Consider the following 27,167-nt stretch of genomic DNA (forward strand, 5'->3'; position numbering starts at 1 on the left):
TTCTCAATGTCTCTGGGTCTAGTAAGATTGCTGTTTTGTTCTCCCCTGTTCCCCTCCCTTGTTGCGCTCTGAAACACTTGTGTACGAGCGCGATAGAATTAAATACCAAAAATATCAATACATAAAATCTCAGTCTGTGGGGAAAAACAATGTTTGCATGTAGCATGATTTTGTTGTTCCGCCCTGTGTTTTGGTGGCTACATGAGTTCTTGTATCCGTTTCCTGCACTGAAGTCCCATTAAAATAAACATTAGCAAAGCAAACCTTTTTGGCTCTTGTATGGGTATTAGATAGAAATTTGTCAGGCACTGCCATTGTTGCACTGCTGGTCAATACCTACACACAAGTTAGAAAATTTGGCTTTGCAAATGCTCGTTTCAGAGGTGCAGGATGTGTGTTACTGAGTGAAGTCTCTGGTAGAATTTTGAGATCTGGAGTGTACAATAACGAGCGTTTGGCTTTGTTACAGATGTAAACCAGATGGTTGATGATTTAAAATGTTCCATTTGTTTAGGGATTTTCATGGTTCTTTATCCAGACAGGCTCCCATGATTTTGCAGGAAAAGGGCAAGTAAGTTGCTTGTCTGAATTTTGCTTGCAAATTGAAGTGACCATTTTCTATTTTAAAATTGCTTTTTACCCACAAGACCTCTGAAATTCAAGACAGAATATTCAATAAACAGCTTCAGATATTTATTTTAATAGAATACTTTTAAGCAAAAACTCTGTACATTATACAGGAATGCCCTAGCATCTGATAAATAACATACAACAATGGGGAAAAAAAGATGTAAAACAAAGTATTAACATATTGCAACTTTGACTTAAAAAAAAAAGAATCGAGACAAGTATGGTTTGTTTGATTGATAGCTGCTTATAACGCACGCTTAAATCGGTTTGCTCAGTATTGGACCTGGTTTAGCGACTAACTAAAGAAAAGAAAAAAAAAAAGTAAAACAAGTGAAGTACATTGACCCTGCTGAGTTCGTCTCACTGATCACATTAAATATTTGTATACAATTGATTAGTCTATTGCTTGAGAATAGAACAAAAAGGAAGCAATAGTTTCACTAGCACTGGAAAGGTCATGGAGCTTTTGAGAAATGTGCAAATCATTCCTTTACAGGTCACTCAAAACATTTATAGAACAAGTGATTAACACACAGATGTGCAGTGTATTGTGTCGTTGGATGCTTGGCTAATATGGCTAAACATCTTCCTGGAACAGTGTGTATCCTTAAGCATTACTAAAATGCATATTAAGTGAGAAAACATTTCAACACCTTAGTTTGTGGATGTTACACCCCATCATGCTGTAAATAAACACAAACTCTAATCTGATAATGTAACAAATTACATTATCGTTATTTAACCCTGTTTTGCAGGAACAAAATGTTTTGAAATCTAAACCTTACTTCGCTTGCAACAGTTCTCAATAATATAACAGACTTCATTTTTTTTAAATTGATTAAAGTGCAGAATAGAATATCATAGAAACATCATAGGGCTAATAACTAAACATTTAATAGTTAAATAAAACACACTGGTGCGTGTAGCTACAGAATGACTAGAGGTGAAACTGCAGAGAATAAGACTACACACTGCAGACTTACTGCAGTTTCAAGTACTGACTTAAGATATAGTAATAATGGACCCAGGGTGTACAAATATGGGTGCATTTTGATACTGGTATAAGATTTTCAAGAAGATATTATCAAGACTTGTGTTAAATATACTTTGCATTCATATGCATGCTTGCATTAGAAATACGAAAGTACATTATTTTACTAGGAAGGAGAGGAAGAAAGACACCTGTAAATATAAAATGGAGGCACTAGAATCAGACGCTTGATCACAGTTAATATGTCACGGGTGCTCCCAATAAATGAAATATATTTACAAATAAAATGCATATATGCGTGTTATAAAATACTTTCGATATTCTGAAGCAAAATGATCTCGGCTAGGAAAATTCTATTGGTCTAGACAAAATAAAGGCTTTAATTGAACATTTACATCTCAATGGTCTAGCAGAAAATGTGCAAACAATATTGTAATCCATTGCTCAACTTAAAAGGATAAGGTGATTTGTTGTAATAACGACGACTCTAACTATAGTTCATTTCGCAATTCAAGGTGATTGTATTTTGTACAAGTGGGTGAATTCTAAAATGTTGCCCATTAAGTTCTGAAGTCAAACTCTAGAGGCGGTATTCAAGATTGACACCAAGGTAGGGATGTGCTAGGGGAAAAAAATTCCATTCAGAGCAGGGATTTCAAAAGAAAACTTAAGGCTAAAAAAAAAAAGAAAATGGCACAGAATTAAACGTTAACACTGTTGTAGGTCCACTTTGAAAAAAGAAAACCTGAAAAGAGAATTGGTCCAAAGATGTCAGGTTAGCCTTCTAGGACCCTCTACAGAGGTATTTTGATAAGGGCTATTCCCACCCAAATTCAAATTTGTTTCCTGTGAATGCATAAAATGGGTGAAAAGGGTGACTTAGTTTCACTAAGAGTTTGCGCCTTTCATTACAGATTAACAAAAAGAGCACATTTACTCAGCAGAATAATAGAACATCTTAATACCATTAAATTGGTTTCTTTTGTTACTAAAATCCCATCCTACTGTAAGTAAACAAAATAAAACATGATCATATTACATTTTAAAAAAATTGATCAGTTTTCACAAATTTGGTTTGTTTTCAAGATGAGAATATGATTGTACAGCCACGTGAGGGGGTTAATCACTGACACTTAACAACCCACCATGTATAGAATAGAGATCTACAAATTGTGGCTGTCCAGCAGTTTTGTACGATGATTGCCATGATCCCTGACTATGACGGCTAGAGCTGAACGGAGCTCAAAACATCTGGAGAACCAAAGGTTGTAGACCTCTAGTCTAGACAGTGTACCAAGGCCGCATGGTTCAATTTATTTCTAGTCTTCAATTTATAGAGGAGTCACTGCTTCAATAGCTGCAACAAAGGTTTTTGCAAGAGCATTTATTGTATGCCAATAAGTCTGTAAGATTCCCTGGTTTCATTCATAGATACCATCCATGTGTAGGTGAGCTACAGGCCACATCTTATATCAGTTAGAGGTTTTGGATGCCAAAGACCATTTGATAAGTAGCAATGACAAAAATGTATTACTGCTTTTGAGGCCACAAGGCTCATTCTGACACTAAATGACACACAGCTTTGCTGAACTTTGACAATATTTACCAGCACAGAATAGATTTGTAAACTCACCTGGCATATTGAGAGTTAAAACCATGTGTAATACATGAAATATGAGGCCTCTGCTAATGCTTCACAATGCACAGCAGGTAAAAGACCCAATGAAAGTGGAATGCATTTTAACCCATATTCTGAAAACCAGCTGTTATATCAAGGGAAACCTATATCATCCCAATTTGACAGATTATTTGAAGGTCATTAAAATATAAATATATTTATATACACTTGTTTTCAGTCAGAAAATGATTTAAACATGTAAACTGCATATTTACTTTCACAATGCACCAACTGAAAAAAACATTTTCAATACAGAGCCAGATACAACTCTAGAAAGTCCCAACTTTGTTTTCATTTGTTTAAAAATAAATAAAAAAATTAAAAACACCACTAAATTAAACCTGCATGGCTAACAGTACTGCAGTAGAACCTTCATTGCATGTCTGCTCATGCTGCAGTACCGAACATATGCACAATGAATAATTAATAGAAATGCCAGGAGAACACAAATGTATTCATAGTTTTTGGCATAAAAAAGTCCCCCTTATGCAGCTTTTCCAGCGAAAGCTAGTATGTTCTTCGTGTGGTGTAGTCTAGCACCATACTGGCAGCACCAAGCAGAGCAGGCTCTGCAAGCTCAGAGGAGACTATATCTACTGCCTGGACGGAGGCCAACCCACGCTGGCGTATTACTTCTTTCACAATATTAATATAATGATTTGAAAGGATTCCAGAGAGGATCACACGGGAGGGGTTCACGATGTGCAGAATATTCAAGATTCCTAGCCCAACAGCAGTACCTGCTGTGTACAAAAAGAAGAAAAAAGCAACTGTTAACAGTCAGGAATACAATTTTATGTTCAACAGTATTCTTCTGAATAAACCAACAGAACATTAGAGAATTTTATGTTCGTGCACAATGTACAAAATTTGTTAGCAAAACATACTTTACACTGTTCAGTCGCAAACAGAAACATTGACATATTCAAGTTTGAAAACCCTGAGCTGGCAAATCTCCATACAGACCACACAAATATATGATCAGTAGGGAAAAACAAGTAAAGTCCGAAGAAAATTGGAAGAAAAAATATGGAGTAAGAAAGGGGCAGAGATGAGAGGAAATGGAGCTTGCAGGTGGAACCGCTTCAGAAAAACAACCAAAACGAAAATCATAAAATAAAAATGTTTGCCCATTTTTACAGAGTTGATGCCTTCTTCAAAGTAGTGCAAAAATGACATTGAACCAACTACAAAAAGCTAAATTATTAAATTATACCAAAATGGTCTTTCAAGCATTCAGACTTGAATGGATTCAGAGAGGACATCTCACAAACTGAACATCCCTACATAAGCAAATGTGACTTTCTCATACAATTTGTTTGCAAGAAACTGATTGCAGTGTTTCAAATGAGTAGTTAACCATCATAGACTAATAGGATTCCTGAAAATCAAAGTATCCAGCATATGTGCTACCTTCTTTCCAAATCTTTGACCCTGCCCCGACCCCTTCTCTCCCCAAGACAGGAGATTGTCAACCTATCTGGACAAGTGTTATCTTTATTAAGCATCCTGTCATGACCCAGAAGGTGTTCCCATACCTTGAAAGTCATATCATTTGTCATTATCTCATTTATCAGTGTGGACCAGAGTTATGTATATCAATTATCAAGATCTACGATAGCATCAGAAGGTTTTGTCCTTTTGTCTATATGTCATGGGATTTGGTCAATTTTGCTGTGTATATAATTTTGTTTTGTTAGTTCTTACTATATATTTGACTCTCACTTGATTGTTGTTACTTGTTATTGCTCATTTCCATGAATTTCATTATGAGGAATATTTACTGATATGGGTTTATGGGAAGGTTTAAAGCCGATTGTGTTGTTCTTCTTATATTGTTATCCTTCCTTGTTTGAATTTGTTTGAAAATTGTAAATAAAGTTGATTAAAAAAAAAGATAGCATCAGACTTCCATTGCTTCGCCATCTGTAATCTCACCGATAGCAGACCTTTTGTAACCAGTTCCCCCCCACCCTTCAAGACAAGGGTATGTTCACCCAGAGGCTTTCCCAACAGGCAGAATACTAGGTCACTTGGTAGATTTGTGCCTGTGATCAGTCCCAATTCCTGAATAAGCACTTTGAAGAAATTAATAAGCTTGGGACAATTATACAAAATGTGTAGGAAAGTACCCAACCCCCACATCCACTCCAACATAACTCCATAGCCCACTCACTATAGTGCCTTGTGGTGCGGTACCATCAAATAATTTTATAAGGCTTTTGCTTATGTTGGATGTGATCCTCGTTTGTTTCCACTTCTTCAGTTAAGTCCTGGTGAAAATGTGTACCATGCATGGTGTTCAGATGGATTTCTAGAATATGGCCTGGTGGACATATTGTAGAAGGCAACCCTAGTTATAGGGAACAGGGGCACTCAGAGGTTAGCCAAAACCCATCAAGGTAGCAACGGAGAGCAGTCAATGCTATTCTCGGAAGAGTGAGTAGAGTCGGGGGTCCAAAATAAGTCCACCCAGTGAATCTCACAATAATTCTATTTAGACAATGTATACAAATACAGTATTTATTCTAGGCCTTAAACAACTAAAAACAAACAAGCAGGTGATAATATCGCACACCACTCAATTATAAGACACACATTATTCACTGTAATTTTATTTCTAGTGCTTGTATCTGCTCAAAGTCAAATGCTGTGCATACAGTGCGACATTAAGTGGTAATCGTGGAGTATTGCATCTTTTCCTGAAGATTGAAAAGGGACAGTTAGGAAAGATTGTATGCAGTACCCTTTGGGAGACTACACCAATCTTGTCCTCCTGGCAATAGGAACCCAACCTTTGGTATATCTCTGTACTACACAGGGTGGTAGTGTGGCTGAGCAGCCAGGCTCATCGCAAGAGGGGTCAATGTGAGCTGTAGGGTTATAACAGAGATCCACAGTGACACTTATCCAACTACGCTCTTACACTCAAGGTTTCTTGATTAAACAATTATTTATTAATTTAACAGTCAGTTGAATAAGCCTTCTTTAGATGGGTGCAATATATGTAACACAAAAATACACACTCACAGTTTCACTAAATCAGTAGATACTCATTTGGGATGGCACACAGACACTGCCTACAACCTCAAGTGACTTATATAACGAGGACACGAAATATCACTAGCACATTTAGAGCAATACCGAGTTTGGTGTCAAAGAAAAGGTGTTAGGGAATAAAACAAAGGTTAACAAGTATTCTTAAGCAGGTAAGCACTTTTGAACCCTCTAATGCAAAGTAAATTAACCCTTTCCTGGCAGAAAGGTAAAGCACAAAGTCAGAGGTAAGAAGAGATGTTCAGGGAGCCAGGACAGCCAAAGTTAATTGAACAAAGGTCTAGGTGAGCTGAAGCACCTCTTGCAGGTAGTTAAAGTCTTACACAATGTTTTAGAAGTCTTTGTAGAAAATGGAATCGCTGTAGGGCCAAAAGCTGGGAGGCTTGTGAGAGGCAAAGCTGCCAGCAACTCTGCAAAAGCAACCAAGACAAGTCTTAACTGAGAGCTAGCAAGACTACACAACAAGATGTAAGTAACCCCTTAGTTTACAGTACCTTAGGTCTGAAGAAATTGGTTTCAGCTGGTTACTGTTCCTGTGTAGGTCTGCAGATCCTGTTTATGGGCCTCAGTCGTGGGGACAAGGGGGAGGACGTCTGGGGACTCCTGCACTACGAATTGAAGGTCGGCGAGCGGGCAAACTTCAGATCAGCGGCACTTCACGGTTTCAGCTCCTCGCGACTCTCGCAAATAGCCCCACCGCGTTTCTCGGATACCACTCTGGACCTTTCTTGCATCTGGGGTCCATCACTCTTGAGGTGGCTCAGGCTTGGTCAGTTCCTGCTTCCTGGGAGTCCAGAGGATCTTCCTGGAGCTCGGGTCCGACTTAAAGACACTAACTCGATTCTGGTGTTCCTCGCCCTGGCAATCGGTTCCTGCAGCAGCAATGGAAGTACAGCTAGCTCAGAGGATTTCTAGATGAGCTTGTCTTGGGGTCGATTGGTCCCACCAACCCAAGGGAAGAAGTCGTCCTTTGCAGGGCTTCTCCAGTCGAGGTGAATTTGGAGCTTCAGCACTGTAGCAGGGCTTCACCGGTCAAACCAACGGCCCAGGAGTTGCAGCAGGCGTCTCTTTCAAGTTCTTCTTCGGATTCCTTCGTCCAGTGGTCGACTCTGCCTTCCAAGCCAAAAGACATCGCCTTTTATGCAGGTTTCTCGCATTCGTTTGCAACCTAGCTGTCAATCACAAAGCAGTGGCCAATCACCTTTGGGTGCATTCCTGTAACCAAGGGGATTAAGCACAGGGAGTTTTCGGGCACTTGCCGCCCCAGCCAGACATACTGGAGCCAGAGGCAGGCTTCACCAGTGAATCCCGCCAAAGCCAAAACGGACAAAGGGACCAAACCTGGTTTGGCGTGCAGAGTAAATCTCAAGAAGCACCTTTCCAACAAGAAATTGCAAAAAGGCAACAAAAAAAAGAAGACCAGGGCCATTTTGACAAAATGGGCACCCCATGTGTGCCTTACTGCAGCTGCGAACGCTGCCCGTGGTAAAAGCACACAATGGTAGTAAAAAGTAAACCACTGCCACCAGCCATTCATTGTAGAAAGGGTAACATAAAACTGTTACATGAGAAACTAGACAAAGGGGATACCAAGTAACCCCTCCAGCACCCTATTGTAAGATAGTGTGTGCTGGGTATGACAATGCATTACTTACCGTAAAAGCATTTCTGATGGTTGTATCTGCTTAGATTCACATGCTGTGCATAGTCCGACATCCAGTGGTCACTGCAGAATATTGCATTTTGTTTTTCGTAATCGAAAAGGGGACGTCGACAAGGCGTGTCTGTAACACTATCCCTATAGTGACGTGCAGTGTACCCACAATCCCTCACGCATCAAGGTCCCTCTGTTTGTATTTTTTCTGCCCCGAGGGAGCCTTATAGACGTGAGTGAGTACAGAAAAGAGAGAGATAAAAGGATGTCCATGTTCCTTCCATCCGAGCAGGGAGGAAGGGTGGGCGCATGTGAATCTAAGCAGATACAACCATCAGAAATGCTTTTACGGTAAGTAATGCATTGTCTTCTGATGTTTGTTAATATGCTTAGAATCACATGCTGTGCATAGACTAGCAAGCAGTACCCGGAGTTGGAGGTGGGTTGTGAGAAGGAACAGTAGAGAAAAGGTGTCTTAATACTGCTTGTCCCACCTGTGAATCAGACCTAGAGTGGGCATCTAGACAGTAGTGTTATGTAAAGGTGTGTACAGAACTCCAGGTAGCCGCCTTGCAAATGGACTCAAGAGGGACATTTGCAATGAATGCTATGGAAGCCCCAGTGCCTCGAGTAGAGTGTGCTCTTGGCTTGAAGGGTAGTTCTCTCTTAGCAAGAGAGAAACAGAGGGTGATGCATTGTACGATCCATCTAGATATAGTGGATTGTGAAACTGCATCTCCTTTTCTTCCTGCTGCCACCGAGACAAAGAACCGATTAGTCTTTCTCAGTGGTCTAGTTCTTTCCATATAAAACAAAACAGCCCTGCGCACATCCAGTGTATGCAGGCTTTTTTTCTCCCAAGTTTGAAGGGTTTTGAAAGAACGTTGGTAGTTCTATAGATTGGTTCACATGGAACTTAGAAATGAATTTAGGTGCAAACCTAGGGTGTGTGCGTAGAACCACCTTATCTTTGTGAACTGTTACAAAGGGGTCTAGAATAGATAGCGCTTGAAGTTCACTTACTCTCCTGATGGAGGCGGTAGCTATTAGAAAAGCAGTTTTAAGGGTGAGGTCCTTAAGCGTTGCTTTGTGCAGGGGTTCAAAGGGAGAGCCCATGAGCCTGGTTAATACCACATTTAGGTCCCATCCGGGAGCTGGGTTAGCTATGGGAGGGCGTATTCTTTTAACTCCTTCCAAGAAGGCTTTAATAACTGGGACTTTCCACCACAACACTTTAAATTGAGAAGTGGTATATGCGTAAAGTGCAGCTAAATGAACCTTAATAGAATTAAACACTAATCCTGAGTCTAGTAGGTGAGTCGGGTAGAGAACAATTTGTGTGGGAGAGCAGCCAACCGGGTTGATGCTCTTATTTCTACACCATATGACGAATCTCTTCCAATTGCTAGAATAGTGATGAGAGTTAGGGTTTCTAGCTTCTTTGAGAATGTCCATGCATCTCTGCGGGAGTTGTAAATGACCAAATTCTATGATCTCAGGAGCCATGCTGCTAAATTCATGGTCTGTGGGCATGGTTGTAGTGTCTTGCCCTTGTCCTGTGACAGCATGTCGTACGGGCAGGGTAGTTTCACCGGTGGAGACAGACATCTCCATCAGGTGAGCGAACCATGGTTGCCGGGGCCACTAGTATCATGGTGACTGGCTCCTGGTGCATCTTGTGCACTATCTTGTTGAGAAGGGAGTCGGGGGGGGGGGGGGGGGGGGGGTGAAAGCGTAAACAGATTTCCCTGACCATGGTATCGATAGACCTTTCCCCATGGACTGGTTCTGGGGGTACCTGGAGGCGTAATCTTGGCATTGGGAGTTCTCCAGAGTTGGGAACAGATCTATTTCTGGGAATCCCCATTGTGTGAAGACGTCAAAGACGATGTCTTCTTGTAACCGCCATTCGTATTCTGCGGGCAGAGGGAAGTCTCTGCTGAGTTCGTCTGCTAGCAGATTGAGTTCCCCTGGTACATGTTGTGACAACAGGAACATGTGTTTGAGAGCCCACTTCCAGATGTTCTGGGACAGCTGGACAGTCCTGGAGAGCGAGTGCCCCCTTGCTTGTTCAGATAGTACATGACTGTGGTGCTGTCTGTGAGGACAATCAATGTCTTCCCTTGCAGGTGAGCCTGAAAAGCCTTCAGTGCTTTGAAGACCGCTAACAGTTCCAGCAAGTTTGTGTTTGGACGCTACTCTCGGAGTCCAAACTCTGTGTGCAGTCTGATGGGATAGGTGAGCCCCACATCCTGTGAGGGATGTGTCTGTGGTTAGAGTGGCCTCCACTGCAGGGGTGGCAAATGGTTTCCCCATTACAAGGTTTTCCTTCGACCACCACTGTAGCGAGAGAACCAAGGCCTGCGAGACCACCATTAGATCGTCCTATTGTCCTCTGGCTGTTGAGCCACTCTTGCATAGTGCGCATGCTCAGTCGCGCGGGAGGTACCAAATATATACACAACGCCATCATTCTCAGCAAACGCATTGCTTTGCGCACTGTCACCTCTCGACTGGCCACATATTGAGGGATCTGAAACAGCATATTTTTGGACCCTCTCGTTGGAGGGGAAGACGAGGCCGTCCTTTGTTCGAATTAGAGCCCCTAGGAATTGTTTGATCTGGCTGGGTTCTAGGCTGGACTTCTTCTCGTTGATGGAGAAGCCCTGTTGGAACAAAAGGTCCAGAGTCTTTTGGGTATTTGAGAAGCAGGTCTCGTAAGAATCCCCTGTTATGAGCCAATCGTCGAGGTAAGGGTATACTGGGATGGACAACCTGTGCAGGTGGGCCGCTGCCACTGCCAGTACTTTTGTGAATACCCTCGGCGCTGATGCTATGCCGAAGGGTAGCACTCTGAACTGGTAGTGTTTGCCCTCTATCATGAACCTCAGGTTTAATGTGCGCTGGCAACATTAAAATATGAAAGTATGCCTCTTTCATGTCCAGTGTTGTCATATAATCCCCTTGAGATAACAGGGGGATTACTTCCTGTAATGTCACCATACAACATTTTTGAGGTTTTACAAATTTGTTCGCTGGGCGCAGATCTAATACAGGGCGCATGGTTAAGCCCTTTTTGGGTACAAGTACGTACACTGAATAAATACCTTCCATTACCTGTGATAGAGGCACAACCTCTATTGCTCCTTTTTCTAGTAGCTGGTCCACTTCTTGAAGAAGGATGGCGAGGTGTTTTGGTGACAGGCGTCGTCCCCTTGTGGGTCTGTACGTCGGGGAGCGGTTGAATTCTATACAGTAGCGGCGGGCTATGGTTGAGAGTACCCAGCAGTCTAATGTTATTCCCTCCCATGCTGGAAGAAAGGATGTTACCCGGCCCCCGACCGGCGATGCATGGGAGGGGACCCGAATCTTCGGGTCATTTGGTGTTGGTGGCTTGGGAACCTCTAGGTGTGGGACCCCAACCTCTTCCCTTGCCACGACGCTGTCCTCTCTGGGTGTATTGTCCACTGGTTCCTTGATTCGAGGACCAGTTGCCTTCAGAGTATTGCTGCTGTTGTTGATTCTGTTGCTGGCGTTGGCCTCGAAAAAAGCATCTGTTTCCATAACCTCGCTTGTTGGGAGGCATTGAAATTTGATCTAGGGTCTTAATGGTGTCAAAATCCTTTTTTGCAGTCTCATCCTCTATTGGTTTGTTAATGAGAGATGCTTTTGTTTCGGGTTTAAACCCTGAATTACGTAGCCAGAACTGACGTTTGAGGAGGATTCCTTGGACTAGGGAACGGCCAGCCATTTCTGCAGCATCTAGATTATTCTTAATGATGCTCTGGTTGACTAAGGTTCCCTCAGTAACCGTGGCTAGAAACAGAGTTCTTAGGGGTTCAGGTACCTCCTTGGTGTCCTTGCGTAGTTCGCTCCATTGGGCATCTGCATAACTTGCCAGTAAGGAGTTGTTGGCAATCCTGGTGGAAAAGGCTGCCGAGGGTGTAATCCTTTTACCTAGGGCATACAGCTTTTTACCTTCTTTATCTGGTGGTGCCTCGCTGGTTGATAGCGGGACCCCTGCCCTCTTTCCTGTATTTGTTACTACTAAGGAGTCCGGTACAGAGTGGCCCCTGATGTATAACGGGTCCGATGGAGAGGGACTAAATTTTTCTATCCTTGGGTTGACCCCTCTGACCAATGCGGGCGTAGATAACGAAGGAATGATTCGTCTCTTTACTGAGGCAAGGAGGGGAATGGTTTGACTGACAGGGGGTTTCTCCTTGATGATCTTTTCCACAAAGTCTACGTCAGGAGAAATTTTCCCAGTCTCGATTTCGCAATGCGTTGCTGCTTTGCGTAGTAGTGCATTAAAGGTAGGTTGATCATCTATAGGTGACGTATTCCTGATTAGTGAGTCTTGGGGGGGACAGGGGGAGAGGCAGGTTTAGGGCATCAGGGTCTGTAGACGCTGATGGGGACTGCCAGGGCTGTGAAGCACCTTCTTCTGGGTCTTCTTCAAAGCCCCCACCACCCATGTCTGGGTTATCCTCAAAACCTTCCTGGTCTAGGTTTTGTTCTTGTTCGTTAGTTAAGAACTCCTCATCTTCATGAAAGTGGGAGTCCTCTTCAGTGAGGTCATATAACTACATCCTCCTCAGGGGTGGGGGCGGGGGGTAAACAGCCTAGGGTATTTAGCCCTAGGATCCTCCTGAGGCCCCTCTCTTGGTCTTTTGGGTGTGGGTAGGTATTGAGTACACATAAAACTCTCCATTTTGTCCATACAAAGCTGGAGTCTCTCTAAGGTCCCTTGTGGTAACCCAGAGCGGTCTGGGGGGGAAGGGAAGGCTTTCAGCCTGTTAACGCTTTGACCTATCCCATAACATCGAGGATAAACTCCCATCGCCTTCTGAGAAGCCTTCTAGTAGGCTAGGAGTCCCTTTCGACAGAGGGGGCAGTTCCTGCCTTCCTTCCGCCCCTTTCGGCGTTTCCCTGGCCTTGCGAGCGGTATTCAGCGTCTCTTTCGCCGTCTGTCTCTGGCTATCGGTGGAAACAATACGTGCCAGGCTCTCAACGACTAAATGGTCTCTCGAGTGTTCCTCTGGCGTTGACGTTACAGGTGTTGCGTTCTCTACGCCGACAGGCGCTCGCTGACGGGGCACGTCGTCTGGCAGTTTGGTGATAGCGCCCTTATCTGGGGGTAGCCCAGTCGCTGGTCGTGTCTGTTGCGAGGGGGGCTTTGGACCCTTACGGTCTGTGGAGGCCACCAGTAGGACCTGCGTCTCCGTTGGTGCTAATGCTTTCTTCGTCTTCGACGAGGAAGAGCCGTGGGTTGTGTGCTTATGTGAGTGCTTGTGTGCGTCAGTGTCGCCGGGGTGTTCATCCCCATAAGCAGGGCGTGAGCTGAGCTTGTCGGGGCCGGGGACAGACTAGGAGCGTGACCGCTCCCTAGAGGGGTGTACAACCTCCGAAGCGGAGGTCGGGTTATTACTTTCCTCGTCACTTTCGGCGGCGGCGGGTGAGGAATCGGACATAGACATGGCATAGGCTGCCCACCTCTTGACCCTGCGGTCCTTTAAAGTCTTAGGCTTAACAAGCTTACAGGCCGCACAACCGTCTTCTTTGTAGACGAGGGGCAAGCAACGGTTGCACCGTTTGTGCTCGTCTTTCCAGGTGAATTCGCCCTTGCAGCGCGGCGAAAACCTAAATGGTGTCCTCTCCATAGCGGAGGAAACGATCAGACGCGATAATAACCCCAAAGGAAAAGGTGGGGAAAGAGAAAGGCATTCTTAAAGAGAAGCAAGAAATGTCCCACGACCCCACTTTCCCTACTGTTTGAGGCCGGCGAGGACAAGCCACATGTCCGGCGACGCCGAAGGATCTCCTCCGTCGAAGGCACAGCCGTCGAAGATCTTGTCGGCGAACAGCTTCATCGAAGGAGGAACCCAACGTAAGGTAAAGTTAAATAAGGACCAACGGTCGAGTGAATATTTAAATAATGACCAAATGGTCGAGTGAATATTTGCAATGTTTCTCGAGGAGCTCCGCGTAAAGGCGACCAATATCTGGGTGGAAAAAAAACAATCTGAGGGACTGTGGGTACACTGCACGTCGCTATAGGGATCGTGTTACAGACACGCCTTTTCGACGTCCCCTTTTCGACTACGAAAAACAAAATGCAATACTCTGCAGTGACCACAGGATGTCAGGCTATGCACAGAATGTGATTCTAAGCAGATTAACAAACATCAGAAAGAAAGTTACAAATGTAAGTAAAGTCAATTTCACTTCACTGCTCTTGGAAACAGTAGTCATCCAAGAGAAGGTATTTAAACCTTTGGGAAATCTGAAAGACTTCCCTGTGCCACAATGTAAAACGATGATGCCTATGGAGATGGTGGGACTCCAAAACCCAAAGAAACAGTTCAAATCACAGGAAATACATGAGAGAGTGGGAAAAATGTCTCACTCTCTCCAGGTTAAAAATTAAAAGTCCTAAAGTCCAACAAAAGTGCTTGGGGTCTCTAAGGTAGAAGGGAATTAGCATATTTCTGAGAATTCTCCCTAACATTCGTCCCCCCAGACTAAGGGACAGGAGGATTTAATCCATTCCTGGATGAATCTGTTTACTCCAGTCGGTTAGACTTTCTGGAGAGACCATCAGCATTTTGGGGATTACACCTGACCTGTGTTCCATGGTAAAATCAAACCCCTGAAGGCTGATGGACCATCTTAACAATTTAGGATTCTCCCCTTCATCTGTATTAACCATCTCAAGGGTTGGTGGTCAGTTTGAATTTCAAAAGTAGATCCATACAAGTATGGTCTAAACTTCTTCAAAGACCACACAATGGCAAAACATTCACGTTCAATAGTTTCCCTCCTTGTTTCACTGTCCTTCAGTTTCCTACTGATGGAGCAGATAGGATGTCACTGCCCTTCTCATCCAGCTGACTCAGAACTGCACATATTGCTGTATTTGAAAGAACATTTTGTACAATAAAGGATTGGTTGTAGTCAGGAGCTCTCAAGACTGGAAATTGACAAAGGGCTTTCTTAAATCCTTCAATTGCCTTGGTGCATTGCTCATTCCACCTGTTCTTCTTGGGGAATTTGGGTGAAGGGATCAAATGCAAGGGAGAAGCTATGGTCCCATAGTTCTCAATTAAGTTCCTATAGTAACCGGTGAGACCTAAAAAGGCTCTCACCTGGGTTTGAGTAATAGGGGTGGCCCAGTCTTGCAAAGCTTGTACTTTGCTAGCTAATGGCCTTATATCATCTCCTCCTACCTCATGTCCAAGGTGGACCACTTTACTGTGACCAATTTGACACTTGCTTGCCTTTATGGTCAGATGGGCCTGTTCAAGAGCCTGAAAAAAATATCCAAGGTGGTAAAGATGTTCTTCCCAAGTAGGGCTGAACACTGCAATGTCATCCAAGTATGCCACACAGAAGTCCTCCAACCCATTCATAGCATGATTCACCATCCTTTGGAATGTAGCAGGTGCATATTTTAGTCCAAAAGGCATAACCTTAAACTGGTAGAGGCCTCCTTGGCTTGGTCTGTCAAAGCTATTTGCCAAAAGCCTGATGTTAGGTCAAATGTACTGAGGAACCTGGCTGAACCAAGTTTGTCCACCAGCTCATCTGTCCTAGGTAAAGGATGGCCATAAATGGTGGTGACTACATTAAGAGCTCTATAGTCCACACAGAATCTCAACTCTTTGGATCCTGCCTTTGACACTAGCACAACTGGACTCGCCCATGGACTTATAGATGGCTTCATTACCCCAAGATCAAACATATTCTTGACCTTGAGACAGTCACCAGTGAGTATATCATTCTGGCCCCAAAGGGTCAAGCCTGGTGTTAGTGAAAACAGGTAGGCAAACTGATTAAACAGAATGTTGCACTCCTCCTGTTGTTGCAGAGTCAGATCAGAAGAGATTAACTCCTATTTTTCCAATCTAAAGGCTGTCCCCTGAGAAGGTCAGGTAGAGGTTCTTGCTCTCCTGCTCTTGTTCAGATGCTAAGAGCAAAGGACCAGTTCTGGTTTGGATACATATGCCTTTAGGTGGTTGGTGTGAAAGACCCTGAGGACCTCCTTGGGATTGCCCAAGTCCACTAAATAATTGACCTCTCTAAGTTTGCCCACAACCTTGAAGGGTCCAATCCATTTGTCCTTTTGTAAGGTCTTCTGCTTTGTAGGTACCATAACTACAACTAGCTGGTCTAGAGTAAACTCTGCCATGTTGACCTTCTGGTCATGCCAATATTTAACCAGACCTGACCTGCTTTCAAGTTATCTGAGGCTTCTGTCATCATTTGTGTCATTCTCCTTCGGAGACCTAACACAGTCAGTGACTCTCACTGGCCTGAGGGAAGAGCACTCTCCAACCCTTCCTTGATTAGGGCCAATGGACCTCTAACCGGATGACCATAGAGGAGCTCAAAGGGGCTGAAACCAACCCCTTCCTGAAGACTTCTATATAAGCAAAGAGAAGGTATGGCAGTAGAAGGTCCCGCTTTCGTTTAAGGGGTTCCTCTAAAGCACCAATCATGCTCTTCATAGTTGATGTAAAAACATTTTTTTATAACCACAAGAACAAATCACACAATATTATACAAAATATTATCATCATATCTGTACCTCAACTCCATCTAACACCCCATAACCCCCCCAACTCAGCCTATTGTAACGCTCACCTTGTATCCACAGGGACGCCACCCGACTGGTCTGGAGCGCTTCTGGGACGGATTCACCTCCCCCGGGGACTCGCGCTGCCGCGGGCCTATTATGGTATTTCGATAAGGTGTGCTCTCCGTCCTGCCGTTCTGTGCAGGAGTGCGTCGTGGCTGGGCACCTTTCCGCCGAGTTACTTCACTGGCGTGGGCCCGGGAGTTCAGGCCGGCTGCGACTCCACTCTTGAGGAAAGTCTTTCGTTTTTTTAAAAGGATGGAGTGTCCGCAATTATAATTGCCCTGTTGACCTTCTTCTCTCGTTGATGCAGAAGGAGTGATGAAGACGTCGAGCTGATGAGAGGGCAGTGCTCGAGAAGGTAAGAGAATGCGCGAAGCGCGGCGCTATGAGCGTCTTCAGAGTAAGGCTAACCTGTGCTATTCTTCCTTGCAGGTCGCCGAGAAGTTCCTGGAAGAAATGCGGCCAGATAGAAGCGGAGCGTAGAATGGACGATGTCCGGGAGGCGGTTGAATTTTCCAGGAGAGCTTTGGTAAGTAAGCAGAGTCTGGAGGTGATGGACTCGGAAAAAGAACGCTTACTAATTGTCCTCTTCTTGTCTCTCCTCTCTAGGATGTTGCTTGCGGAAGACGACGAGTTCCAAGGAAGATTCAGGAGCAATCGAGGAGCTGGATATGCGGAACAGGTAAGGAGGAATAACGGTGTTGTTCTCCCTGAAGATGCAGGCCAACGATGCTGCGAGCAAGTCTTGGTGAACGTCACGCTACAAGTGCAGAACAACGCAAAGCGCGTGCCTCAGCTCGGGCGTGGCTTAAATAGCCAGCAGGTATCCCAGGTGCCTCCAGGGCAGACCACGCCCTGGATGCTAGACTGCATGGTGTCGATCCTTGTGGGGGCGGCCATGTTGGTCCATTCCCTAATGGAAACTCCACCTGCCATATGAGCCTGGTGCCAAAGGCGCCAGGACTGGCTCCAGGACAGCCGAGAGGGGTATGATTGGGCCCTTGCGGCCTTGCAGGAATACTGTGGCGAGGATCAGAGGCCCAGAGTTCCCAGGCCAGGGGTTATGGTTGTGACACCTATGCACCATATCCAGTTAAACATTGCCAATCACACTGCATCTAACTCCCCCAATGTTGCTTGTAAACAATGTCACAGTTCGTGATATCCATCGTTGGATATCTATTCCCCTCTCACTCCCCCCCCCCCCCCCATCAGCTTTTTGTTCTCCTAGTGCCTTTTCCCATACTCCAGTTTCTGCTGTAACACACTTTTCCAGCTCCCTCCACCATCTAGTTATACTCTGCTCCTTAGCATCTTTCCACCTCATAGCTATACTGCGTTTGGCCATTATGTACATCAAGTCCTTGATTTTAGTCAACGGTTTATCTTTTACATTTCTTATATTGGCTCAGCATGCAAGCCTCTAGTGTCTGATATCTAGCTCTATGCCTCCTTTGGCGCCTTGTGTGCCACCCTCCTCCAGAATCCCTGCACTATCGGGCATCCCCAAAACATGCGACTAAGTCCAGCATCTTCCACCCTGCATCTGGGACATTCTTGCCTATTTTCACCTTTAAACGTGATGATGGCTGGTGTGAGGTATGCTCTTTGTAATATACAATTGTATTAGCTGTAGTCTGGCATTTCTAGAGACCCTCTTATGGTACAAGGTCACTTCTTTCCATTCTCCATCATCACACATCTTCCCCCAATTCTTTTTCCCATTTCTCCATGCACTTCAATTCTGTTCGCGAGTTCCGATCTATCAATACCTCGCAGATCCTAGAAATGGCATGTCCACCCTCTGCCACAGTAAGCAGCATCTCAATTTCATCACTCCCTATAGTCTCATCATTGCTTTACGGCCATCGATCCTGCAGTACCTTCATCAACTTGATAGGCAGCAGGATCTGGCCTTCGTGTATGCCTGTGGCCTCTTGCAACTCAACAAACGTCATCAGCCCACTTTCATTCTGCAGGTCTCTCACCATAGCCACACCACAAGCTTCCCATCTTGATTGTACCATTGCCCTACTGCCTGGTTTACCTTCTAGGATCGCCGCTATCAGGGTCTGCGGCGAGAGTGTATCCACTCGTCCCATAACTCTACAGGTCCTTTTCCAAACTCAGATGCCCAATTCTACCAGGTAAGGAAGAGTTTGTTTCCCGGTGGGAATCCAAAGTAGGCACCTTCTTTTTACAACTGGTTGTAGCAACACTGTATTCTGTCGTGGGATTGTCGGCCATCCATTGCACAACGTGTTGTAGCTGGCCCGCCAGAAAGTACAACTCAAAATTTTGTATCTTTAAACCCCCATGTGCGTACGGTCTTTGCAGTGTGCTCAGAGCCACCCGTTCCTCCTCCACGCCACATGAACCCCCTGCATAATTTCTCTAAATATTGAAAGAACTGCCTTGGAATATTATACGGGGCACTACCGAAGCAATGCATGAGTCTCAGTAGTGTCACCATTTTTAGTAGCGCTGCTCTGCCCACCAAAGACAGGGGTAACTTACTCCAGAACTCCATAGATTTTACCAACCAATTTTTTAGCTTGTTCTGTGTTAAATTCATGTTCCCGTTTAGGGTCATGATAAATGTTGACTTCCAGGAACTTAAAGGAGTTCTTGCTCCAAGGCAGAGGAAGGACTGGCAAGTCCTCCTCAGCCATCTTTGCCATCGCAGCCAGTGGGAACAAGCATGACTTACTCTTATTTATTCTGATTCATGTCAATGTGCTAGAGTTATCCAGTAACTCCAGGATGTATGGCAGATTCCACACCGGATTGTACAGATAAAACAAGTCATCCGCATACATGGACACCACATGGTTCACCCCCCCCCTATGTCTACACCCGCATCTTCATATTCCTGCCGCAAGTACGCTACCATAGGTTCAACCGTTATAATGTATAGAATTGGGGATAGTGGGCAGCCTTGTCTCGTACCCCTATACAGTTGCCATTTATCCAAGTACGTGCTCACTGTCCGAACTCTGGTCATTGGCTTGGTATACATCAGCCGTACCTATTTCATGTACTGCGGCCCAATCCCCAGCTTTATCATTGTGCCATACAGCAAATTCCAAAGTACTGAGTCAAATGCCTAAGTCGCATCTAATGAAACTACTGCACATTCTGTAGTGCGATCTTCCATGCTGTAAATCACCTGGTGCAGTCTCCTGAGGTTCTCTGTAATATTTCTCCCTGGTACATACCCGGTCTGATCTGGATGTATCAGCACATGTATTACCTTGCGGAGTCTATTTGCTAGGATTGCTGTAAGCATTTTGCTGTCTTGGTTCAACAGTGACAGTGGTCTATCGGATGCGCAGTCTGTGCTTATTTTGCCTGGTTTGAGTAGCGGCACCATTAGGGTCTCCCTCATGCTCTCTGGTAGTAGATTTTCTGTGTACGCCTCGAACACCCTGGCCATCAACGGTGCCAGCGTATCAACGTAGGCTTTGAAGAACTCGCTAGGGAGCCCATCCGTGCCTTCCCTATAAGCAGTGTCCTAATGGTAGCTACGACTTCCTCCGGAGTTATGGGTGGTTCTATGAACTACGCCTGGAGTGCATCTAATCGGGGTAGGGTAACAAGGTCAAGGACTTCGTGTAGATCCCTCTCCTCACTTTCTAGGTGTTCTGCAAAGAGAAAACCTAGTTTATACCTGCCTGTATGTTCACCTCTTCTTGGTCTCTATTCCGGATAGGGCATATGGGGGATCTGGTGTCTTCTCGTCCATACAGCCAGGCTAACATTCATTCGGGCTTATCCCCGTGCATGGCTCCTTTCCAGGTATTTCGCAAGATTAAACTTCCCCAATCTGTCCCATTGTACTAGACATGCCCATTTCAGGTTTATTACTTCCTCTACGTGCTTTGTTTACTATAACCTCCCTTTCCAATATCATACATTTTTCTTCCATCATCTTGAGTTCATAGAAGATTACTTTTTATACCCCTCCCGATTCCGCTATCATTTCCCCCCTGATGACCACCTTGTACGCCTCCCAGACTGTGCTCACCTTCTGCACACTCCTCATTTACTGCAATAAATTTAACTGTACTCTTGTGAATACGCTCTGTGAATGCTTTATCTAGCAGTGATTCACTCCTCAACTTCCATCTAGGTATGGGTGGTCTCGGAGCAGACACTTGCCATTAGTGGGGAGTGGTCCGACAGGACCTTGGCCAAGTATTCCACCTCAGAGAATTCAGTCTCGTGTTCCTCACTAGCGAACACATTATCTAATCTAGTCTATACTTTATGTAGGGCCGAATAATTAGAGTATTCTATACCTTCTCCGTATTCTGACCTCCATGTGTTTTGCCCACTCTGTACAACATCTTCACGAAGCCCCTTTTTGATGATCTAGATGGCCTGGGTATCACCTACACTAACTATGCAGACGATACACAGATCCTCATCCCGTTGACGGGAGATTACAACAAGGATTTGGCCTTTGTGAACAGAGTATATCTCGTCATCCAGACATGGATGGCCTCTCATGGACTATGCCTGAATGATGATAAAACTGAACTCCTCATTTTGGGCACCACGGCTAATCTCAATAAATTAGGCCATCTATATTCTAATTTCACTATAGACAACAACATCCCAGTAGCCAAGGAAATGAAAACGCTTGGTTTCTACCTAGACTCTACTCTCACCTTCAAAAAAAACAAGTAAACTCCATGGCCTCGGCCACCACTTACACGTGTAAGCTAATTAGAGCAGCTAAGCCATTCCTTACACCTAACAACTGCATTACTCTAGCAAGAGCCCTGGTATTATCTAAACTGGATCATTACAACGCCCTATACATAGGCTGCAACAAATACATTACCAACAAGATCTTACAAAATAATGCTTTGAGAGCAGCCCTCAACATTCCCAAGAAAGCCCACATATCTGACTTTAGAAGATCCATCAACTGGCTCTCCACCAAAGATAAAATTCACCTCAAATTAGCCTCCCTAACTCATAAATGCTTACATATGGCCGCCCCCCAGTACCTCACTTCCAGATTCCGGAGACAATCCACTAACTGCCCTTCCAGAACAGCCAATACTAACCTACTTCAAGTGCCTAGATTCAAACGTATGAAGAGTGGTGGTAGTAGCTTCCCGGTCAAAGCTGCCCAAAACTGGAACTCACTCCCACGCCCTTTAAGAGAAGACATGCCCTACACGCGCTTCAGATCTAACCTCATCCAATGGATTAAGGAGCATGACATTTGATCTTCTACCACACTGCCTACCACTGTCCACTACTGCGTATAATTGTATATATTGTATATAACTGCTGCTGCTACCATTTGTTCATGTTGTAGCAGTCCGCTCCGGGTCGCTCACTCTCGCCTAGGTACACTGGCTGTGTTCTGCTGTTTTCGGTATCTGTTCATTGCCCATCCACTCCTGTGCTTCCATCGGCGTCTCAAAGAAAGGACTTTGCCATTGTATATCACCTTTAGTTTAGCTGGATATATTAACCTTTTATTTTAGGCCTGCCTTCCGGAGCCTGGCCTTCATCGTGATGTATTGGGCTCTCCTCTTCTGAACCTGAACGGTATAGTCGGGGTATACTGCAATCTTTGCTGATGCTCTTTGCAGCGTCCCTTCCGATCTAGAAAAGGCCAGGATTTTCTCTCGGTCCTTGTAGTTTAGTACCTTCGCTATCACAGGCCTTGATGCGAGCACCTGGCAGTGGACTTCTGATGAGGGAACGATGTGCACTTTCTATCGTAAACCCTTGCGTGAGTTCTCCCGCGCCCACTTCTTGTAGCAACATGTTTTCAAAGTAAGTAGGGGGATCCAACCCTTCTGCTCCTTCAGACAGCCCCACAATTCTGTTGTTATTGCTGCGTGCTCGACCCTCCGCATCTTCTGCTCCATCTTCCAGTAATGTAACTTTTTGCAGGGGGATGTCAATGTCCTTTGTCGTTTGCACCCTAATTTGACCTGCGCTTCCAATTTCCCGGTGCGTTCAGCTATGGCTCAGACATCTTGTCGCAACATTCCTACATCAATGCCCACTGCGTCAGTCTTGGCCTCCAACGTTGCTTGAAGCGCCGCAATGGCCTCCAGGGTCTGTTGGTTCCCTGTGTCTGCCATATTCGCTGGGGGCGATGCCAGTTCCATCTCTTTGTCTCCACTATCTCCGTATTGCCGATTAGCTTTGCCTTTCATGAAGGTTTCTAATGTGGTTTGCTTGTGCTTATATTGCCCTTAGTCGTCATTATGCTTTGCAGGTCTTAATGTGCCCACTGTTATTGCTTGTTCAAAGGGGCATGCCCTCCTCCTGTGGCTGACTTTGCTTAGTCTATTGTTGTGCTTCAGTATCAGGGTGCTCCTCTTTCCGAGTGTCCCCAAATCCTTGCCACCGTCAAGCGCACTGTGTCTTATTGATTAAGGCCCCGACCATACAGCCTTCTTCACCGTGGGTCCTCGCCACGATGTGTGTAGTCTTTGCCAATATCTAAGGGTACTGAGGTCCATCCTACTAGTCGTCCCCCCACTTGTCCCTCGGCCCCGTGCAATGCGAGCCACCTGATCCCTTGGCTATATTGGATCTTGTGGGTGAGGGCGTCCACCAATGTCTAGCCCTCTTGCATTTCCGTGTGGGTGCTTCAAGTCAGGGCAGGGGGAGTAACCCAGGGCTTGCCTGGTCAGTCTGCTCTGCAACCTCAGCCCTCTCCATTGCATTTTCCACCATTCAAGTTGTTTGTTAGATCTCCAGTATTCCTTGCACCCAGTGTGGCTGTATTGCTTGCTGTTCTACGTGCAATGTCCTGCTGTTCCAGGTCGTAGCTCCGCTCACAGGTTTCCCTTTTGTTGTTTTGCTGAAGGGGCGTGTAATATCCAAGGGCCTTTCCATATGCTTTACTTGCCCGCTTCGCTTGTTGTGGCCTTTCACCTCTGGAGTCTGATCGCACAGGTGTAGGCCTTTCTGTTTACCCCCTCTGCCCTGTTATTTGTTAAGGAGTGGGAGGGTCTACCTCCACGGAGAGTGTTGTCCCTTCTGGAACCCTGTATCGGAGCGCTCGCTCCGCCGCAACATTACCAGCTACTTGCACTCCCAGGTCCGCCACTAGGGGGTCTCTGTGTGTCACCCCCTCTTGATGATTCTTCCCTGCAGCTCGTCTTCACGCTGTTCCTATTGCACTTTCTGCACCATGAACAGGGCATCCATGCTTAACTCCTCGCCCTACTTGCACTGCATCTCGCCAATGTTAGCATCTTCCTGCTCGCCCAGTTTCGTAGCCATAGGCTACTGTCCACCGTCATTTTCCCTCAGCACCCGTGGCTCTGCTCCGGCTCAATGTTTCTACTTTCTTGAAGTTTTTCCGGGCTTTTCACGTGGACCAGACCCTAACTGGCGTTAACAACATCCGTTCCTTCCCTTTTCAGTTTTTTTGCAGTTTCAACATTATCGTATGAAGCTTCTGAATTCTCGGATCTGCAGGAGACCCTAGTGAGCACATCTGCCAGCCATGCCCCCCTTGGCTCTTCATACTTCTGTTAAACCTCTCCACCAACCCATTGGTTTGGGAATGGTAGGCACTCCACAGTTTTTCCACATGGCTTGCATGTAGTGGTACATAAAACTTGTCTCCCCTGTCTGAGATAACCTCCTTAGAAAAACCAACCCTGGTAAAAATAGGCCTTAGACACAGTCTGAGCAGTAACAGTCCTCATAGGTATGGCTTCAGGATACTTGGTAGCATGGTCTACCACAACCAATCGGTTGCCTGAAGATGTGGGAGGGTCTAGGGGACCAACAATGTCAATCCCTACCCTCGCAAAAGGAACTCCCACCACTAGGAGAGGCACCAAGTGTGCCACATTCTTGGCTCCACTCTTGCCAGAAGTCTGACAAGTGTGACAGCTTCTACAAAATTTATCTACATCAGACCCCATCTTGGGCAAGCAGAAATATAGAGACATCCTTTCCTTGGTCTTCTTAAAACTTAAGTGACCAGCCAAAGGAATCTCATGGGCTAACTGTAGAAACTGGGGTCTTACCTTCTGAGGCACTACAAGTCTCCTGTAGTCCCCCGGGGTAGACTCAATAGGCTCACTGTAAAGGAGGCCATCCTACCAGTAGAGCCTGTGCTTACCTGGCTCTTGCCCATCCAGCTGGGAAGATGCCTGTTGGCGAAGTGCTTCAAGAGTAAGACACTCTTTGACCTCTGCTGAAGTCTGCCCGATAGGGTCCACCTTCTGCAAGCAAAGTCTGCAGCTCAGGATGGTCTTTAGGATCCAGATCTCCAACAGGGGGAAGGGCTTCTTCAAGCTCTGTTTCACCAGTAGCTGTTTCACAATCCTCTGGTTGATCATCCCACTCAGCTGGTGGAGGGGTCACAGGTGTGACCTTGGACTGTCCTCTCAGGGATGTCCTTGTCTTATGAACAGGTGTGATACCTTTCTTCTTTCCTGAGGCCTTGGGTTTCCCCTTTGTCCTGGAATTAGAAGGGTGTTCTTCCTGTGGACTGGGAGTTATAGGTACTTTTGTAACTACCCACAGAGTCATCGAACAATGCCTCTCTGGCCAGTCTAGTCTGCTCCTGCTTCCTTTTACTGGGAGGCCTGGGGGTGCTTGATACAACTCCAAGAGCTTTTAAGTCATTCCCCAACAGGACTCTCCCAGGCACATCATTTTGTACACAGACAGGTATTCTTACACTCATACTGTTGCACTGGATGAGAGCTGGTAGTATTGGAACCATCTGGACAGGGTCCCCAGCAAGCTTAGTGGGGCCTTTTGGTGCCTTAGCAACACACTCATGTTTGGAAAAGGTTTCATCCACCACTGTAATGCTGGCTCCAGTGTCTGTAATGGCAGGGGTTTCATGTTAATTTACAAGTACACTGTCCTTGTAGTATTCTTTTGTGTTACCTGGAATAGAGTTGCACACATCTACATTCTGCTGTTCCCACAGACCGAGGGGCACTAAAGAAACACTGGCTAAGACGCCAATGGGATCGTCAGCCAATAAATTAAAGTTTCCACTTGCCATATGAACTTTTCCCTCAGGGATTAAGGCTAAAGGAGGCAGTGTGGACCCCTGAAGGTTTACCCTTGCATCTGGGATCCCCTTTCATATGGTCAGTTGACCCACAAGCATACAATTTACCAAATGTTCTTTTGAATGGGGGCTTCTGCTGACCTCCATCTGGTTTAGTACCAGAGATTTCACTAGACTGACCTGGTTTCCCATGGGGTTTACTGTTAGGCAAGAGTGTATGCAGTACCCTTTGGGAGACTACACCAACCTTGTCCTCCTGGTAATAGGAACCCAACCTTCGGTATACGTCTGTACTACACAGGTTGGTAGTGAGGCTGAGCAGCCAGGCTTCTCTCAAGGGGGTCAATGTGAGCAGTAGGGTTATAAACAGAGATCCACAGTGACAATTATCCAAATAAACTCGTGTACTCAAGGTTTCTTGATTAAACAACAATTAATTTATCAGTCAGTCGAATAAGCCTTCTTTAGAAGGAAGCAATATATGTAACACAAAAATGCACTTCAAAATACATGCTCTCAGTTTCACTAAAGTTATCCAAGAGAAGGTATTTAAACCTTTGGGAAATCTACTTCCCTGTGCCACTGCACTGAAGGTGCTGTGTGCCACAATGTAAAAAGATGATGTCTATGGAGTTTGTCGGGCTCTAAAATCAAAAGAAACAGTTCAAATCACAGAAAAAATACATGGGAGAGTGGGAAAATGTTTTCACTCCAGGTTAAAAATGAAAAGTCCTAAAGTCCAGCAAACGTGCTGGGGGTGTCTAATGTAGAAGGGAATTAGCACATTTCTGAGAATTCTCCCCAACAGGGACGTCAACCTGCGCGCGTCTAACACTATCCCTATTGTGACGTGTAGTGTACCCATGATACCACGTGTGTCAAGGTCCCCCTGTTTTTGTTCTGCCATTACGGAGCCTTAAGGGAATGTGTGAGTACATAAGGTGTAAGATGTCAATGTTCCTTCAACTCCAAGAGGGGAGGAAGGGTGGGAGCACCAGAAATACGATTACATTGAGGAATGTATGTCTTCAGATGCTTGCGAATCTGCTTAGAATTGCATGCTGTGCATAGACTAGCGAGCAGTACCAGGAGATGGTGGTTGGATGTGAGAAGGAACAGCAGCAAAGAGATGTCTTAACCCACCTGAGGATCAGACTTAGAATGCGTATCCAAGCAGCAATGTTGTGTAAAGCTGTGAAGAGAACTACAGGTAGCTGCTTTGCAAATAGAATCTAGAGGGGCATTTGCAATGAATGCTATAGTAGCTTCTGTGTCTCAAGCAGAATGTGCTCTAGGCGTAAAGGGTAGATCTCGTGCGTTCTCATCTTGCTTGACCTCTCTTCTGCTTTTGACACTGTCAATCATGCCATCCTGCTCAACCGTCTCTGTGATAACTTGGGTATCACTGGTCAGGCTCTGGCGTGGCTGACTTCTTTCCTCTCCAATCGCCCCTCCCAGGTCCAACTGGGGTCCTTCCTCTCAGAC

General features: G+C 45.3%; 1 protein-coding gene across 4 annotated transcripts in view; it reads right to left on the reverse strand.

The window, feature by feature from the left end:
* Positions 1–678: 678 nt before the first annotated feature.
* GNE (glucosamine (UDP-N-acetyl)-2-epimerase/N-acetylmannosamine kinase) overlaps positions 679–27,167 on the reverse strand; it is a 540,721-nt gene continuing 514,232 nt past the window's right edge. For all 4 annotated transcript variants that reach the window (XM_069630467.1, XM_069630470.1, XM_069630469.1 and 1 more), the window contains one exon: positions 679–4,042. In XM_069630467.1, coding sequence (XP_069486568.1) covers positions 3,807–4,042 — 236 coding nt within the window. In that variant the 3' untranslated portion in view covers positions 679–3,806. The remainder of the gene's footprint in view (positions 4,043–27,167) is intronic.

The sequence above is a fragment of the Ambystoma mexicanum genome, chromosome 6q (assembly GCF_040938575.1).
Source record: "Ambystoma mexicanum isolate Mex_15411 chromosome 6q, UKY_AmexF1_1, whole genome shotgun sequence".
Lineage (NCBI taxonomy): Eukaryota > Metazoa > Chordata > Amphibia > Caudata > Ambystomatidae > Ambystoma > Ambystoma mexicanum.